We start from the raw sequence: 20,683 nt of genomic DNA on the forward strand, positions 1-20,683 counted from the left end.
CTTCTAAATAAATCCGCTACAAGTCTGCAAGATTCTCTGACTAAATTGAATAGCTGTTGTAATAGATATCGTATGAAGGTCAGCAATAAAAAGACAAAGACAATGAAAATAGGCAGAATCATTGAAAATGTCAACTGTGTTGTGAATGGAGAACCTGTGGAACAAGTAAAACATTTCAGCTATTTAGGCACGATGTTTACTGAAGATGGTAAATTAAATATGGAAATAGACAACAGAATCAGCAAAGCTGGTATGGTGGGAAGTCAATTGAATAAATTCATATGGAATAAGAGAGAAATTAGTCGGAACACTAAATTAGCTGTATACAAGACAGTGTTCAAATCAGTTTTAACTTATGGATCTGAGAGCTGGGTCAGAAGTAAAACACTTGACCAAAGACTAGAGACCACAGATATGAGAGTCCTGAGAAAGATTAGAGGCGGGAACAGATGGCATCAATGGCAATATCATATTAAAAACGAGGATATTAGGAAAGAACTTGACCTTATTAGTATCCAGGAATGTTAGCAGAGCTAATCTTAGGTGGTAAAGTCACTTAAACAGAATGGGTGAGGAAAGATTAGCAAAACAAATGTTCTAGGGTACATGTCAGGAATTTGATGATGATGAGCCTTCCAGCAGCCATACTTCATCCAAACCAGCCGTGATACCTTCCCTTAAACTCATTCCCGCCAGATGCACTCACCGCCTAAAATGGCAAACTGTTCCACTCACTCGCTGCTCTGCGAGGGAAAAATCTCCCTCTTACCCCTTATAGACAGCGCACTTCGATTCCAAAATTCACATTTCAGCATTAAACTATATGCTGTTTGTTCCTTACACCCGTTTAGTTTATTATCAGTAAATGCCATCAGTCTTACATCTGAGAAAAGGAGTTTTGCCGCTCGTACAAGTTGAAAATTTTAAATTTTGCTGCGCCACCTAATTTCAGTTTACATGTTGAATTCACTTTCGAAGAAAGCGAATTGAACACGAAATCAGGTCACTATGTCGTCATACTTTAGTTGGAGATGTCAACACACACACACACACACACACACACACTGTTACTATTATTACGTCACACCTCTAGGGAGTTCAAAGGCTCACCGTGGGGGCGCACTACTCCGCTGCACACAGATCCCAGTCTCCAGAACTTAACGGCACTACCTCCGTTAACGCCCAACTCGGGTCTCATAGCAGAATGTCACCATTTGATTGAAAACAGGTTTCTGTGGAATAAAAGTCAATCTTTAACAAACTTCTTCATATCTTGTGTAAAACAACTTAATTTAAAATTCTTGTCGTTTTACAAAATAAACGAACGATGAACGTCCGTTCACCTTTCCTTTATTCCCACGCATTCTTTAAGTAAAAAATAAAATAAAAGTTATAATTAAATCCATCTCATTCAAGGACGACCCATTAGGCATAAACACCTACGGTGACTACCTTGAATCTCCGACCTTCAAGATAATCGCGTTTACTAACAGACCCTCGTATGACTTGCATGCTAGGGAAACCCGGATTAGTGTGCACGCTACTTTTCTAGATAAAACAAACGTCTCGACGTCCTACTCGATTGTCGCAGCAAACCTCGTGACTAAAAGTTTCGAAACTCTCGGTTCCGCGTCTTATGTAGAACGATTGGCTCATTACATCTGACGTCATTAAAAGGAAGCATTCATGGCGCCTGGATCAACAGTTGGTAGTGTTGGTTTAGCGGACTTGTTTAGCTGTAAATTGCTCAAGCTTATGGGACATTTTCGTTCTAGCCTTCCTTTGGATATTCGTGTATGGAAAACAAGTGTGTTGACAGCGTAAATGTAATCGAACGTTAGCATTCCTCCCAAAAGAAAGTATGCGATCTGAGAGTACGCTTACGACTGGAGTGAACTAAACGAGGCTTGCGACATTCGGTAAGTGTGTTAATTATTCAGAAATTTAAAGAATATTTCAATATTCTTTAAAAAGAATTCTGGAATATTTTAGTGTAAAATATTTTTAGCCAATAAAATTCCACTTCTATCTAAATAAGTTTTCGATGAGCACTTTAAGCAAAGGGGGCGTGGCTTCTCGTTCTCTGATTAATTCCTCAACACGTCAACTCGCAGAATGTGACAGTTGACGCAAGTATACACACGGCAGTGGTGTTTCGCAATTTATGACAATAGATCACAAATCGACATTATTTAATAATAATGTCGAATTACATCAACTCTCCTGGCGTCAAACTCATCGATAGGGAGAAGTTTTATACCATTAACAAATATATGCATAATTTATTATATTAATTAAATTATTAATTTATTAAATTTATTTCATTATTTATTAATATTTAATTTTGTTAAATTTTATTATTAAATTAAGTAAGTTATTTTATTATAGTAATATATATTGATATTCATATCATAGAATTTATCAAACTGTATAATTAAAATGTTAACAATTATTGTTTTGGGTTATTTATCCTTCTGTACATTCACGATGAATGCTCCAAATTGAAGCGCAGTTTTTTATTTCAGACCAATTTCTTAACATAAAAATAAAATTAAAAAAATCCTGTAATTCTCTGGAAAAACCCTCTAACTAAGGTTGGATAACTTTTTTTTTCTATGTGACACCACTCCCGAAAGTTTTTAAGCCTGTAATGGATTAATACAGTGAGGGGGGTAAGTTTTTACCCACTTTTTATTTTTTTATGTTTATTTTTTATTTTTTTCCAAAACCCTGCTCTAGAGACCGAGTATGGAACTTTTTCAAGCCACTTCAGGCCTCCAATAAGCGTGGCGGTGGTTTCTCACCGGGTGATGAAATTCATCTGCCACAAACATCAACGCTCCCAGTAGGATTCGACCCACAGTTTGTGGGTTGCGGAGTTTGATACGCTAACCACTCGTCCAAGCAAGCTGGCAAAAGTTCACTTAGACAATGGGCGCATGCGCCATTCGATTTGTCAAAATTGAGGCAAAATTGCCAAGTTCAGAATGGTTTATTAGTGAGTCGTATGTATATTGTATATCTGAGTGACGATAAAATGCAACAAGCAGTGTTATAGTCAAAATTAAAAAATAGAGAGAGAGAGATGAGAAAAATAAACGTTTCTCGGTATTCCGAGACTATTATCCCCCCCCCCTCCCACTCCTTTGATGTTACATAAAAGATCAAGCGTACACATCAAAACTAACTTCGTGGCAGCAGTTAATGCGAAATTAAAATTAAGGCAATAGTCAAGATAACTCCGGATGTGTCGAAGCAAGTATGGTGAGAGCCGAATTACTGCAGGTCGGATGTGTGTGGAACTCGCAGAACATGCTCGGATTGGCGCGTGCGTTTATTGCCCAAAGAGGAGTTGGCGGATCAGGTGCTCTAACCCTTAAGGTTTTCTTGCTATACAGCCTTTCGTGGCTAGGCTGATATTAAAAAATACGAAACTAAAATTTACAATAAAAATCCACTTCAAACTGTCATTTACGAGATTTTCCTTTGCTGCGTTTTCATTTTGAAAAGTGTCAACATTAAAATCCTGCATCTTAAATGTCTGAAAATTTGAAGTTAGCTTTAATTTTTCTGAGGGGATCTAATGGAACGTCCCCTTAACATATTGTTAAACGAGAACGATAAATCTAAAGCCCTCTAACTAAATACATACAAGAGAAACTATTAATTTCCCCTATTTAAAATCCCTTTTCCAGCAATCTGATATATTAATAATAACAATCTGACAGGAGTAATTAATCAAAAGATCCACGAACCACGGCCCTTTATTATTATTATTATTATTATTATTATTATTATTATTATTATTATAGAGGCCTGTTGGAATAGACGGGCCTCTTCACAGGTGGTTTACAAACTACCTCCAAAATAGAAAGCATATCACACGTATCGGGTCAAACCGAAGCAGAGAGCTACCAGTAACCTGTGGAGTACCACAGGGAGCTGTACTCTCCCCAACCCTATTCAACATTTACACGCACGATATTAATCAACTACCACTCAAAGGTAAGATGTTCCAATACGCAGACGATACAGCAATAATATCCATCCATAATAACGCAAGCATAGCCCAAACAAATATGCAACATGACATAAATCTGATCATAGACTGGCTCACCAAAAACTCCATACGCCTAAACTCAGATAAAACAAAATTAATGATATTCAGAAATCCACTGATTCGACCAGTTGATAACAAAAATATACCCATCCAACATCCACTCTCCAACATAAAAAACACACAGAACAGCAAAACCACTACATTCACTCAGGTTGAAACAATATGCTATGGAATACCTTGGAATTTACTTCGATGCAGATATGAACTGGAATAGCCACATAAACCATCTACACAACAAACTCCGAACAATAAGTGGCAAACTCTACAGATTAAATCACATAGTTCCCATACGCCTAAAAACACTAATATACAAAGCACTATGCCAAAATATACTAAGATACGCTTTAACAACGTATACTTTCTGTACACCCTACAAATTAAATAGATTAATGTCGCTACAGTACAAAATGATAAAACTGATCTTTTGGGAACAAAGAGAAAATAACGACCTTATATACATTGCAATGTCAGAACACAAAATACTGACAGCAAAACATTTATGTCACTATGCAGCTTTGCTAAAACATTATTTCGATGCCAACTACAGGGCAGTCAGAAATACATACCGTATAACAAGACCTCAGACAACTAATTATATCACATAAATAAATACAATAATCACTACTGAAAGGCCACGCGAAACTTCTACATCCCAGACATGGTAAACAAATTACCTTTTGAATACAGAAACCTTACAAACTACAATAGCCTGAAAAGAGCTCTAAGGACATACTATGAACAAGAAACACGCACCCAAAATACCACACAAAGTCAATGAAACACAATATATTCGTTCAGGCTTCCAGTTCAGCGACCCATCAATACATTCCAAGTTATTGTAAGTGTGTGGGTGGGTGCGCGCGCGCGCGAATTTCTTAATCATAGATTTCGTAGCTTCCCAACACAGCAAAAAAACCAATAAATAATAACCAACTGGTGTCATCCTCAAATAAGCTTACATATAAGCTTCGAGGATGAAAGCAGAGAAATTAGTTCTCACCCAAGATGTATCATATGCAACCAAATGCATGTAATGTATGTATTATATGTAAACAAATGTATGTAATGTATGTAATAACTGTAACAAAAGTATGCAATATAGAGTGATTATATCCATTGATATTGTATATATAGAGTGTAAAATTGCAAAGAAACATTTGTAATAATCATCATTATGAATATTATAATAATATACGTTGTAAACAGTTATTATTATTATTATTATTTAAAAAAACTTTAGGTACGAGAAAGTATTTGTTAAGCATAATTGTGTTCATATAATGTATGTAATTTATCTAAGAAATAATAAAATGTTAAAAATAAATAAAAAATAAAAATAACGAAAGGGCATTGAAGTCTAATGCAAGAAATAGCAATCATTGCAAACGAAGAAGTGAGGAAATCGAATGAGACGCCATTTTAAGTAATTAAAGAATTTAGAATGCTCAAGAAATGCGCACGTGCGAATTTTTTTTTTTTTTTAATAAAACTAAAAGTTAAAATCGATAACATTGAATAAAATAGAAATAATGAAAGCGATTGCGGGGTATTCAAAACTTAACAGTATCACTCTTATGATTCTCCGACAGATTGAAATCTTGTGGAATACGGAAGCTCTGCACACGTAGTTGGCGGCGCTGTTGAAGTCAGAGGTCACAATAAAGAATTGTAACGCGGTCGACACGATGGAAGGAGAACAGCAGTAGTATTTGTCGGCGGTGATGTATGATGGATTCTGCAGACGGAAGGAGCGTCGTTGTGGATCCTCCTGTATTGGGTCAATGACATTCACGAAGTTCTACGAACGGCGATAAATGATACTGAATACTACACCATGATAAGCTCAGGCTTCAGCGCTCCGTTTGCGGCTGTTTTAACATGTCGTACGTTCTGTAGGCAACCTCACTGACCCCGTAATAACAGACAGGGAGAAGGGGGAACCACCACGAAATCCAGACACCGTCCAAACATCAGTTGAATAGCGTCGCCAAATTTGCAGAAATCGAAGTGAATTCGTGGGAGAAGCTCCAGATTTTCAAGGAAACGATTGGCTTCATTCAGAATTCGAGCACTCCGTCGATCCCAGCCAGTTATTCGTGTGGGCGAGATGCGAGACTGCACCCGACACCGCGTGGGGAAATGTTCTCACCGATAGATAAGCGAACAACCGACCGTGTGTGGCCTTTCTCCAAAGTCATCCCGAACTTATTCGCGCGTTTTAAATTAATCGAAGCTTTGGCGCCACCGCATAACTTCGAGGGCAAAGTTTAAAGCTCATCGCACGTACTGTTTTTGGGCTATGGGGATCAAATTTCGGTAAACACGGACTTCTGACCTTGCGATAAATGCTGCGAACGTCATATTTCCAAAGCAGTAAAGTAACACTTGATTGTCGCATTTCATCTCCTCTCTCTCTCTCCCCCCCCCGGATTTCTTTCTTATCCCCGTACGTGTATACAGAATAATCGAGTCACGTCCCATTCAAGTGTCATGCTATTTAATTTTTCTTCAGTGCATTTCAAGAGTTCTGCGCCGAATCCATCCCTCCTGAGCTTTTGTTTCTTCTCTGGTCTTCCTTCCTGATTGCAAGTGATTTCCCCTTCTTTCTGGGTTTCCCAATTCCGTGGCCATCTCGTCATCTAAGCGCACTAAAACAGGTGCCTGCACATTCGATCAGCTCTCTTAAATAGTTTCTTATCTTTTGGCTACATTATTGTGCTGCTCTGTCCTGTTCGTCATCATTCCCCCCCCCCCTTTGCATGATGCAATTCGTCTTTGTGTTTACTTTGCGTTAGCTTGCAGTGTGGTACCAGAGAGCGAATGTCGTCTGAACTGCAGATGAATAAGGACTTTTTCTGTACGTGTGGTTGCTCCTCGCGCACCTCTTGCAGGGGACTTCACGTCACGAAGGGATATAAGCGTTCAGCATCTCGGTTCCTCGATGCACCAGATGCTTCAAATGAGGATGTCTGAAACAAATTTCGGGAAATCCACCAGTTAGTTGGTTACTTCCAGCAGCTTGTTCGCCTGCCACACTGAATTTCTGATGTCAGGTTCGTCTTGAATGCTTGTTCAGCCATTCTCTCCGCGCTCCTTTTCACATGTCCAAGCCATCTCCATTTATGTGCTCTGATTCCATCAGATAGAAGTAGGGAGAATCTATAGAGTTCGTGTAGTTCTTGATTATATCTTCTTCTTCTCCGTTCACCGCATGTTGTGTTATCTCTTACTGGTCCAGAGACTTTTCTGAGAAATTTATTTTCGAAGATCTGCAAACTTTTGCATCATCGTCTGTTATGCCCCAGGTTTCGACACACAGACCCCTGCTCACGTAAATTTGCACTCACGCAAATTATCCTGAAATAAATATAGAAAAAATTATCGATTTATAAGAATATTACTTAATGCGCCCACCTTCTTCGCACGCCATCTACCAGCGGTTTTCCGTAAGGCCCTCAGTCCACTCGGTTCGTGCGTGAAGCTTCAATACACTCGAGTAAATTTTCGTATTTACGCGCGCTTTGGTCGAGTGCGCTCCTGGCTGGAAAAAGAAGTGGAAATAGACAGCTGACGATAGAAAAGATGTTATTGCGATTTAAGAAGAGAAGAAAGAAGTCACTTGATAATCTCATACGGAAGGTCGAACAGCCAAAAACCGTTTATTACGATTTAATTTTTTTTCTGTTTTCACGTATTGTAAATATGTGTATTTATGGTCAAATTACACTGATAAACAAACAAAACCAGAACCATTGCACGGAAGCTGAAAAGGTTAGTCTTAAAATAAATAGAATTAAATAAAATAAAATTGATCAACGTACATAGTAGAATAAGTTAAGAATCTTGCATGCTCGCTAGCTGATGTTGATACCGAAGGTAGACATTACGGCAAGTGCGACTAAAGCAAATACGGCTTTCAGAAAATAGAATAATGTATGGGAATCATCCAAATATTATAATAAAATTAAAATAAAAATCTTTATTTAATGACAATTTCAAAACCATGTTGTCATATAGCTCACAGATATAGAAAATAAAATTTAAAAAAAAACAGGAAGCTGTAAATTAAATAACTTTGAAAGAGGCGAAAATATTTTTAATATTTTACTGAACGTGTAACAAATGAAGAATTACAAAAACGGACTGAAAAAAAAAAAAGCATCACCAATGGGAGGAAGTAATGAAGAAGAAAAAAAGGGACAGAAATGTACTGAGCGTAGACAGGTTTGACGTGGATCCCAGAAAGGAAAAGGCCTAAACTATCTTGGCAGAAAATGACTGAGAAAGAAAGAAGAATGGCTGTTGAGATATCTGGAGAGGAGCAGAATTGGGACACAACGCAGGAGGAAACGGATCTCGACCTTACGTGCCGTGGGGTACGAAGATAAAGGCAGTAAATAAATAAATAAATACTGCATTAATTATATCGCTCTGCATTAATAATTACCTACTATAATATAATTGGTGTGTGTGTGTGTGTGTGTGTCCGTCCTGTGAATGAAACTAACGGAAATAACCTTTAACTTATACATATTTTTGGTCTTAAAATTTTAAAAAATATAAGATTTATTGTTAAACTGACCATAGATATTTAATTCGTGCGTATGTTCGTACAATATTGCCTACCGGTTTCGCTAGTAACTGACTAGCTTTCTCAAGGCTTGCGCAGTACAAAAAAATGATAAATGCAAAAAAGTTTTAAGAATACAAAAAAAAAAGTTAGCACCTGTTAGGTAGCTAAGGTACACTTTCGCGTGACATGTCTGTATGAATCGTGACTTTCTGCTAAGTATCATAAACACGCGTTACATGCAAACGCGTAATATTGCATTCGCGTACTGTAGTTCTGTTGGACTGAGAGAATTAATTAGATTTTTTCAAGTATCGTTCATTGATTTCTGTCTAGGTTGCTGCCTGTACGTAGCACTACTGCCGCTTCTTTAAATAATCGATGTCTGTAATCTTCGTCTACGTAGGGTATAGAGCTGTTATCCCAGTCTAGAGTGTGGTTCGAAGTTGAAAAGTGATGTGCTAAACAGGAGGTGATCGTTCTGTTGTGATTTACATCGCCAACATGTTCTTTCTGTCTTATTTCCAGGCTTCTCGAAGTTTGTCCAATGTAGGAAAGACCGCACGTGCATGGAATAATATACACACCTGGATATTTATAAAATGGAGCACTGTCCTTAGGAGATCTTAGAACCTGTCTGATGCTAGTAGTTGGTTTAAATACAACTCTGATGTTATGAGCTTTTAACAATCTTTAAAGGAAATAACCTTTAAAATCTTTAGTGTTCAGTGGATCGATATTATACGTACTCCCGTATGAAAGCAACAGCGTGGGGTGATTAACGGCTGGGCTGACTTAAATTCAACCCAACCCATAGTGTATTAATATGCTCCCATTATGAACTTTCCGAACAACTTTTATGTTGTTCCCACCCGCGAAAGTTTTTATGCAAATCTGTAGTACAGTAGGTGGGCTAAGGATTTTTATTTCTATTTTTATTAATTTTATGTATGCATTTACGAAAACCCTGCTTTAGAGACAGAACATGGAACCTTCTTCAAGGCACTTCAAGTTTCCAACAGTCAAGGCGGTGTTCTCACACCGGACGATGAAATTCATCTCCCACCTAAAGACAATCACGAACATCCATACCCATTACCGGATTCGAACCCAAAGTTGCTTGGTATTTTCATTATCTTAAAAAAATACTTGTCCTAGCTTTATTATTATTATATAATAAAGGTCAGAAAACTCATCGCGGGAGACCTTGCATTGACACGCTAGCCATTATTCACTGCATCCTCCTTAAACTCGTTCACAGACGAAGCACTCAGAACCATCTCCGACAACGCATTCCATACATTCACTACTCTCCAGGCAAAAAATATAGTCCTAACACCCTTGTTAACCATACTTTTATACAATTTCCAGGGATGAGCCCTCGTTCTCTCTCCTCCTGCACTGTACCGACAGACGCCATCAGCGTCAATCCTATTAAACCCATTTAATAACTTATATGCTTCCACCGTATTCCTCTCTTACGCCTATCAGCTAGTTTTTGGAGCCCACAGAACTTCAATCTATTCTCATAGGAAGCATTCCACAGACTTGCCACAATCTTTGTCACTCTCCTCTGAATCCGCTCCTCTTCATCACCAAGGAATCCATGCTACCAGATCTGTGCGCGCAGTAGAAAAATAATTTCGCTCTCCCTACTTGTCAGGGTGTTCTTCAACAACCATGTAATTTGATGTGTTGTTTTGGCCACCTTTGCGATATGCATCTAAACTCCAAGTCTCTGTCCACAGTCATCATGCCTAAGTCCCTTGCTTCGCCAGCTTCTTGCAGTTCAGTTCCAGTATGCAGTAGTACACAGCATGTGATCTCATCCTCCCGAAGTGCATCTTATTAACTATCCGCCATTCACCTTTGCCTATACCGCCCGCATATTAAAGGCATCGTGCAGGATCTCTACTTCATTAACTATGGCTCTTCCCAGTTTTGCATCGTCAGCAAACAAGTGGATATTTCCGGTAAAAAAATCATTTCCAATATCATTAATGTACAAATTAAACAACAGCGGACCAAGTACTGAGTCCTGAGGTACACTACTAGTCGCCCGCCTTCTCCTGGACTCAGCCTCCGTAAACCACTCTTTGGTATCTGTCCATCAGCCATCCTCTAATCCAAATCACCAACTTCGGATCCATTCCCATTTGCTCCAATTTATACAATAGCATTTTATGTGGAATCCTCTCAAATGCATTTGCAAAGTCCAGCACTGTCACCGGGTAAGGTTTCCTTTGTCCAACTCCATTGTCACTTGATTATAAAAGTAAGCAAATCATTAAGAGAAGACTGAATTCTGCTCAGCCAGTCCTGACTTGAAATCAATTTCTCCAAAACCTTAACCACCACTCCTGAAATACTGATTGGCCTATAATTTGCTACTTCTGTCTTGGAGCCTCCCTTATGCAGTGGAATTATTTCTCTCTCCTTCCACTCTATTGGAACTGTAGCAGAACTGAGACTTAAATTTAATAGCTTAGAGGAAGTGCTAATTCTCTTGCACGTTCTCGTAACACATGGGTCTATTATTCTATCTAACCCTATGGCAGTGTTTGCGTTAAGTTCTGCAATATCCTAAGCGCCTCTATTTCTCCCATTTCTATTCTCCCATCAGTCAGCGACACTTCGGCATTGCAATATCAAAACCAAGGTGGTACACCTTTGTACAATGATCACTCAGTAGCTTAACTGGTTGATTTGTTTCTGTTACTTCCCCACCATCAATATCAGTATCCTTCCATAGGTATTCCCTCTTTTACTTGCCGCATAGCGAAATAACTCCTTAGGATTTCTTTTTGGACCCATCAGCTATCTTCCTCTTATAAAATTGCTTTGGCCTTCTTTACCATACAGGTCACCCTCCTTGCCTTTGCCTGGTAGTGCTCATGGTATGCTGATCACCTGCTTTTCTTTATCTGCGACTCCTGCTTAATAATACTATTCATCCATCTTACTGTTTATAAACTGAAATGCTGAGATCGCTTTTAAAAAAAATTCATAATTGGTGTTGTTTTTTTTTAATTTAGATATCAGTTATTTATTTCTTTTTCGAACTGAAAAAAAAGAATATCTCGACGTTAATTGAAAGCCAACGTTCGAAAGTTACGGCACGTGCTTCGTTCCTTGCCTGTTGAGGAGGAAGCATTTCTCCACATAAGCAGAATCTGTTGTTGCTACGGGATATTACGCCACATCCGTCTGAAACGAAACCATTTCTAGAGGAAAGGGGAGCTTTTATATTTTTGTAAAGTTTTCAAAATCAAGTACTAAAATTAAATTAGTTTTGCTTATTTGAAAAGTATGTCGCTTAGTATTAATATTTTCTTTCTTTCTGATTCTGTGGATTCAAATGGACAGGTACAGCGAAACATTACCGAACCAGAGATGGGTATGGACTTTGACGGCCCCTTAATAGAACAGTACCCCATCACTGTGATACTTGGATGTCAGATGAATTTCATTGCCCCCTTCTCTGAGACTATCACCATCCTGCTTAGTGGCGGCCCAAAGCGGTTTTTAAAAAGTTCCTGTCTGGTTTACTAGAACAGTCATCGCACTTCCCACAGTACTGTTCAGTCTGTGAAGAATTCGTCCTGTAAAAAAAAAAAAAAAAATGTTTCAAGGATTCAGACCAGGAATTCCATTACGAAAAGTATAAAAACATTCTCCAGTTCATAGATGTCCCTTTCTTGTAGAGTACCCATCTAACGTATTTATATCGGGTACTCCCAAGACGTCTCTATTTTTGCCCAAATAAGAATTATTCTGCTTTTTTTTTTCAAGCTTTGCTAATAAACATTTGGATGTTTACTGGCTTCGTGTACACACACACACACACACACACACACACACACAATGCATGGCAAAAATTGGGTAAACATTTGAGTGTTTTCAAACTTTTCAAGAAACACCCTTCAACTTCAGACACTACAGCGTTAGCAACAAAATTGGGAAGAACGTCATTAAAACGTTTGGTGTTTTTAATCCCGTCAAACGGGAATATCGCCATGAGCGGGTATAACACACTAGCGTCGTAACCTTACTTGCTTTGGACCCAATTCTGAAAATAGCTGCAGAATTATGGGGGACTGTAATTGGCGAGGGATAATAATAATAAAAGTTTGGATAATTTTATAACACTTAATTAACACTTAATTAAATTAAAAAAAAACTGGGTGGAGAGAGGAGGGGGGGGAAGTCATTGTTATTCATACTATGGACACGGAAGATTAATTTCTTCTATAATGATGTGCTCGAGATAAAAGGGCTCACCAGAGCCCTTTTGTCTCGAGAAATTATAGAGCACATCGGGGGAGGAAATGAAATGTTTGTAAAGATTATATCGTAAAAAATAGTTCATCTTTGAGCTGCTTCTCTCCTCACAAGTGGAAATATCGGCTTCTAAGAAAATACAGAAGCAGACACTGCGAAATAGCTCCACTGCAACGAAATAACAGGAAGGAATGAAAGAGAGGCGTAAACAAGGAAAAACCGAATTCGCACCGCGCCGCTGTACAAACATGACCGCTTTCTCTATGAATTTGCGAGCTTTTTCCCACACAAATTAATTTTAAGTTATCTAATCATTTTATACAGAAAATATATTGAAATTAAGTTTGATTGAGCGCTTTTTCGTGATTTTCAAGTTATATTTGAAAAAGTATGTGAGAAATGCATTTTTCTTTTTCTAGACTTTTTGCCAGATATGTTCCCGATGTCATCATCTCTGAACAAGTGGAAACCGGAACGACATTTCTGGATCAAGAGGAAATGACTCAATTTATAGTAAGGAATCTTTTCAAAAGATATAATATCATAACAGAGTGAAGAATCAGCTTTCTCGTTTACCAAGCCTCCTGATAATTTAACTAAGCAATACGTAAACATGCCTCGGAGTCCTCGTTAAATCATCCACCGCGTTCCTCGCCAGAATGTGGTGGAATTTTTACATCGACCAATCATAAAGTCAGAAATATTTTTGAGTATATTTGGAAGATTCTTGTTGTTCTTGTTCTTACTTATCTGGTTAAGTGATTCTTCCATCTTTGTCCGGTGCTGGATGAAGGATGCGCATCTTTTCATCCCAATTATCTTATTTTTGGTTTTCTTCCTTGCCTGTTTTTCCTTTCATAAATTCCACAGAAGTGGTCCTTTCGTTTCCAGATTGTTTTCGATGCTTGTCTTAACGTCCTTACATGCTGTAAATTATTATTTTTGTCCCTAACATTAATACGTATCATAAAGCAATGATTTATTTTCGTGAGTAATTATCGCTACTGGTGGGTAGTTAGTCCTATAAGAACTGCCATTAATAATCATCACCCCCCCCCTTGTCACCTGCGTTCTCTTTTAAGACGTGCGCAGTCACCAACTTCTTACGCTTCAAACTGACCAACAAAAATTTTCTCTTCGTTAAGTTTTTTTTTTTTTCCCCTTCAGTTATCTCCCAGTCACCCTAGTGATGTACTTACTATAAATTGCTTTTCCATCTGTCCGCTAATCACAAAATACACACGCGACATTAAGTTCAACAAGGACCTTCCAGTTGTTTTTAGAGACTCAGTTGTCGCTTTTAAAAAATACCTTCACAGTGTAGTCAGAAGCACGAAAGGACGTACGTACCTTTGATTGAAAAAAAAAAAATTGCTGCCAAATAGTCAAGAAATACTTGCGCTAATGACAAACAGGACAGACTGCATTTATGGGCCTAATTCAACTGAATTTTACTGGCATATTTAATTCCTGGATTAGGTCACCAATATCGCATGGCGATAGCGGTAAGCTTTTCTTCAGATATATCTTGTCTACATTCCTGAATCCATTATACTTCGCTGAATCATTGAAAAAAAATGAAGAATTAAGATTTCTGTGTATTTCTTCGTTTATAGAAATGTAAAAACACCAGAATTAGTGTTATTTTGTACGGCCCAAGCAACTTGTAAATCGTGTGTTTTCTTCTGTTATGTTTTGATGGGGAGGGGGGGAAATGAATTACATTTTTATTGCACATCTCTAGTAGATACTTGAATTATCAGTCAGTAGCCAAATTGAGTTGTTTTGGGCCCTAGATAAAGCTTTGGAGGTTGTGTCTGAGTTATTTTTTTTTTATTGCAAGCATATCGCATTCAAATCACGTAATAGTCGTAGGTATAGATATTACGACATGCAATTTAATAAGTACGACTTATTAGCACTCGTGAAAACCACAAGTAATTACTTTCTAAATCGATTATTCCGAATTTCTGTAATGCAAAACTGTCCATTTTGAAATCTCATAATCTTTCTGTGTCCGACAATCTCTCTCAATCTGGATACGATTCCTCAAGATCACACTCACGAATTATTTTGTAAGAATTCTGTGGATGTGTGGTTGATTTAAATCAGAAAAAAAATTTAAATAGTGCTTCCTGTTGAAAGCTGTTAATTTCTTTTGAACCATTAGTCGTTGCGCTTTTCGAGACTAAACATGCAGATGATGTTTTGCCACTCGGTTGAATCGATTTCGATAAGTGGGCGATTTGGGTTTGAGGCTACATTGAGTAAGGACATTCGTATATGTTTTCTGAATGTTTTCTTTGATTAGTGTATTTTAGTATATTATTGTGATTTTAGTGTATACTGTATTTGATGCATTGATGTAGGTTAAGATACAGAAAATAATTTCACATATGAAATTTCTACGTTGAAACAAATTAGTAAACAATCGACACGGAAGTTAGAAAAAGCTGAAAGTTTTGAAAACCTCAGGATAAGATACATACGGTGTGAGAGAGAGAATATAAAACGATGCTGGAAGCGAGAAAGAACAGTAAGAGAGAGTGAAAATTGTTAATGTGTTACCAAAATGTGATAGTCGATGCGTTGTATAGAAGAAATGGATGTGGATATGCGGAGTGAGTTTGATAAGACAGAAAACACGTATAAGAGGGATGGCCTGTACTTGGATAGATTTGGCATCGAGTGCTTAGAGAAATTATCTATTAGAATGATACCTAATGCAGCGTTAGAGAAACTAGATCATCGTGGAAGGATTATACAGTGATAATCTGTATAAGTTCAGCTAAGGTAGGTAAACATTATAATGATAGAAATATCAGCAAACATGGTTACGAAGCTGGTGAAGTTTAGAGAGGTACGCTTTGGGTACTGACATTGAATGGTGTGTGTGTGCGTGTGTGAGAGAGAGAGAGAATTAGTTGACCATCTGGACCAGGCAGACGTAGATATACGAAAAAGCCAGGAACATCAGGAACAAAGAGGTTCAGTTGGTTGTCTTGGCGAAAATTTTGTGACATAAGATTGTTAGCAGGAGTGAAAACTGCCTCTCAGAGTCAATTGTAGAACTGGAATAGAGTGTAAAAGTATGTTTTTTTTTGGGGGGGGGGGAGACAGAACAGGTAAAAATGAGGGAGATTACACTGAAGATATCAGATAAATTGAGTGCAAAGATAGAAACGTATGAAAACGTAGCAGTGAGATTGACGCTTTCTGATGTGAAGTGCAAACTAATATAAAATGAAATTATTGAATGAAAGACACAGTGGAATGCTGCTGCGCACTTGGCCGTTCAGTTGCCGAGGACGATAAAAGGCTTCGCCAAATTACGCTGATGGATACTGAACTAATAATCATCATGAGTGACTTAAATTATCCGAATACTGATTACGTAGCAGAGAAAATTTATTGATTTGTTGCGAGACAACTTTCTCAAGCAACATGTAAAAGAAGGAATTCGAAGTCAAGGATAGTCAGAACGGGTATCAGATACGGATGTTTTGCTACTAGTTAGTGACTTCGATCATGCCGCACTAAACTGGGAGGTAGCTAGTTATGTGGACGCTCCAATTAGAGTAGGTTGAATGCTGAACTACAAACTTGAAAAGTATGATAAACTCAAGAGAATACTATATTCGGTCCTATGGTATCGATTACTGAATGGGAAGGATATGAACAATTAATGAAAAGCTTTGAAGAGATGCTTAAATGTTGCAGTACCAGAATGTGTCCCTAGAATCCGAAGAACAGGGCGAGCGTGAAATGGATGCGCAATCTTATTAAGCAAGATTCATAATAAGAAGATATATATATATATATATATATATATATATATATATATATATATAGAGAGAGAGAGAGAGAGAGAGAGAGAGAGAGAGAGAGAGAGAGAGAGAGAGAGAGAGAGAGAGAGAGAGAGATTACATATATATATAAAGCGCAGACCAAAAAAAAAAAAAAAAGAGTTACGAGTATTGTACAGAAGCAGAGTTGGAGTATGAAAAGCAATTGGCTGCGGAGTCTAAAAGAAATTCCAAAGAATTTTATCGTCATGCTGCAAGTAATAGAAAGAATGAATGCTGAAAAATAATTGTAATGAATGCTGACGGTACCCTATTATCAGAAGCAGATGAGGTAATTCAAGTGATGAGTGTTTTATTCACTAATACTGGTGTATGCAACACGCTGTTACCCGACTTGAATTAAACAGATGGGCGGAAAGAAGGTTGTAGACTGTTGCAAGCGGTGTATAAGGATTCGGAAATAGGACAGATGGGATATCGGCATGCTAAAGGAATCTTCGGTTAGGTTCTTCCAGGGAGGGAGGACCTGATTGTATAATTTGAGTCTGAGCTCAGGAATGATCCCGCAGGAAAACAAAGAATCTCCTTTTATATAAGGGTTATGAAAACATAACTACCGACCTGTCAGTATCCGTGGTGTGATGATGATTTTAGTGAGGTTAGGATTTCGCGTACCGAAATGGGGCGACTGACAAGCTGTCCTTTGCAAAGAAAAACGTGGGTTTACTAAAGGGAGATCACATCTGTGCAATTTGCTCCTGTTATATAAGAATGCTGAGGTGGATAAAGTGAATGGATACACTATTATTATTATTAATTAAATAATAATAATATCTCAGACTCTCTGGAGGTATCTCCAGGGAGTCAGACTCATTGAGGGAGGACACATACTACACCCACCAGCTATCATACTTATTCTTGAATTCATTCACACTGCTTGCACTCACAACATCCAATGGCAATTCATCCCAATCATACACCACCCTATGAGAGAAAAATCTAGCCCTCACGCCCTTCTTGGTGGCCTTCATTCTCAGCTTCCAAGGATGCCCTCTTGTCCTTTCCCCACCTTCCATAAATTAAAAAATTCCCTCAATCGAAATCCTGTATGACCCTTTCAGAAGTTTGTAAATCTCAATCATCTTTTTCCTGTTTACTAATGTCTGCAGTCTTCAAATTCTCAATCTGTCTTCATAATCAGTACTCCACAATTCTGATATCATTTTTAGCACTCTCTCCACTATATCAGAATCACAACAGGAACCAGGAGACCAGACCTGCGCACAATAGTCCAAGTGAGATCTTATCAAGGCCTTGTAAAGAGGCAAAATAACATCCTTATCTTTACATGTGAACGTTCGTTTCAGCATTGCAATTATCTTTTGAGTTGTATTTGCAATCTTTGCTACATGGCCCCTGAACTTCAACTTCCTATCTACTATCACTTTAAGATCCCTAGCTTCATCAGTTTCTTCTAGCCTAATCCCACCAATATAATACGATATCTAAACACGCCAAAGTGAATGACTTTACATTTACTGACATTGAACTGACACCCATTTTCCCATGGCCACAATTCCAGCCTATTCAAATCATTCTGCAAGTACTGCATATCAGCAGCATTCCTGATTAACCTACCTATCTTTGTATCATCAGCAAATAACTGTATGTCGCTTGTCAAATCCTTCCAGATATCACTAATGTATAGATTGAATAACACTGGAGTAAGCACTGATCTTTGTGGTACACCACTTGTTATTTATTTATTTTTTTATTATTATTAATCTTTGTAATGGTTATGGGCAGTACTACCCTTACATCACGTTCAGACATCTTGTCCAGACTTGATATCGCCTAAGCCTTTACAAGTGTTTTATCCTATGCATGTTCTAGTTATCATTGTAGTCATTCTCTGGTGGCAACGCCATGCCACCAGTGCGCCCTGTAGGGCCCTCAAGGAAAGAACTTTTATATCCTTCTGCTTAAGCCCAAGCTGTTTTAACTCCTTGTAGCTATCTGCGCCATGTAAAGAGATGGTGGCTCTGGTAAACCTCAGAGTTACCCCATGCTCCTCCCGTATCTTACTAACTACATCTTGATTATTCTTATAATAGTTTACTTTATTATTGTGGCTATAGGCTAGTGAGCGTCCTGTTCGCACCACCTGGGCATCAACTACCCAAACGTCACCATCTCTTTTAATCACTAAGTCTGGCTTACGCAAACCCGCGGAGGGCCTATAATGTGGTTCCACTGCTGTCTCCCAGCCTTTGTTCTTAAAGCGGTCTTTCAGAATGGAGACCACGATGTCATGCCTCCGCACACTGATACCCCATGGGTGCGGAAGCAACACTGGGCTATATGATACAATGTCTCACTGTCGTGGCAGCCAGCCCTACAGTTTGAGTCGTCACTACCCCATCGAGCTGTACGGGCTCGAGTGGACAGGGCATTAATCCTCGTCCTGATAAGATCAATATACTCGAACCCAGGGAGGAGTCTGGTGCTATCCCTTATCCAATCATACTGGGAATCACCAGATATGATCTTTTAAGGAGCACCATCTACAGAACCATGCAGCAGAGATGGCCATCTCTTGTGTTCTGCGGGTGCTGACTCAATTAAGACCTTGATAATGGGACCAGCCTTTAGCCTGCCTAAAGTCTTCTTGTATTAATGGGCTATAGAAAGCCTCTCTGCAGATAGGAGAAGAAGATAGTTCTAACTTCGTGATTCTGGACAGCCGCAAGCGTGGGATCAGCCGTCTAAGTGATGGAACCCCGAGCCCGCCGTCCTTCACCCTCGCGTGGAAATATGCAGTAGGGGTGTCAGGCGGTCCTACAAAGCACCATCTTCTGGTAAAAGCTAGGTAGGGGATAGTGGGAAAGAAGAAACAGTCTTTGCTGGGGCTTGAGAGGAGCTTTCCTCAAAGAAGCGATCCCAGCTTCTAGGATAGAAGAGACAGAAGACCTTCCCTTTGGGGGTGAACATGATACCGAGGTGTCTTTACTCTTCCCGGATGGTCAAAATATGGAACGGCCTCCCGTGCAGGGAAAACTCTATAGTCTTGACCTTAAACTTCTTGTCACGACCAGAGGGGAGAAGAGCTAAAGTGCAGGACTTCTCTATATTAATAGAAAAGCTACGAATAGAGAAAGTCAACTGCCCGGTCAAGGAGTTCCTGCAAGCCTACCTTAGTAGAGGCTACGGTAAAAAGATCGTACGCAAAGGCCATAGCATTAAAAGAAGAAGCGCCTAGAGAGTAGAGTAGCCTATATGGCTAGGAAGAGAGTGAAGAAACTCATCTATGACTCAGTTAAAGAAAATGGGAGATAGAGGATCACCCTGGCGAACACCCCGCACTGTGGGATTAGAAGTCGCACGGGACCTTGTGATAATAGTGATGGAGCTACCCAAGTATAGCTCCATAACATAGGAAAGAAAGGGTTCTGGACATCCAGCAATAGACAGTGCTCGAAGGAGAGCAGGAGGGGAGACGCTATCAAAGGCCTTTTGGAGGTCCAGCGACGCCATGTATAGAGGCTTAAAGCGGCGTCGGGAATCGAAGAGAAGATATATATTCTCGGCACAGCCGTCCGAACGGACAAAAGCTCTCTGGCTATAATCATGCTGCATATGTTGCTGAAGTCGTTTGACTAAGATTTTATGATAGAGTCTAAGTATCACTGGGGAGATGGTAATAGGTTTAAAGTCTGGTGTACGGCTTGAAGTTTCTTTCTTCGAAATGAAGATAGTTCTTGAAGCACGTAGGTATGATGGTATTGCTTTACTGGAAAGGAGAATGGTCAATAAGTCTTGAAGACTCTTCAACGTACCTTTCGAAGCCTAGCCACAGGAAAGCCATCAGGTCCGGAGGCGGAGAAATTGGATGGAAGAGCTGCTTTG

General features: G+C 38.9%; 1 protein-coding gene across 2 annotated transcripts in view; it reads left to right on the forward strand.

Annotated features, from left to right (window-relative positions):
* The first annotated feature begins 1,698 nt into the window (after positions 1-1,698).
* The window catches only part of LOC150106186 (toll-like receptor 4), a 32,276-nt gene continuing 13,291 nt past the window's right edge, over positions 1,699-20,683 (forward strand). Inside the window, exons 1-2 of one of the 2 annotated variants that reach the window (XM_090393023.1) lie at positions 1,699-1,919; positions 13,391-13,484. In XM_090393023.1, the coding sequence (XP_090249149.1) occupies positions 13,470-13,484 (15 nt within the window). In that variant the 5' untranslated portion in view covers positions 1,699-1,919; positions 13,391-13,469. Of the gene's footprint in view, positions 1,920-7,759; positions 7,892-13,390; positions 13,485-20,683 lie in introns of those variants that run through there. The other variant, XM_090393024.1, reaches the window with a different exon arrangement.

This window comes from Typopeltis vanoorti, chromosome 5 (assembly GCF_054136105.1).
Source record: "Typopeltis vanoorti isolate ZY-2024b chromosome 5, IOZ_Tvanoo_1.0, whole genome shotgun sequence".
Taxonomy (NCBI): domain Eukaryota; kingdom Metazoa; phylum Arthropoda; class Arachnida; order Uropygi; family Thelyphonidae; genus Typopeltis; species Typopeltis vanoorti.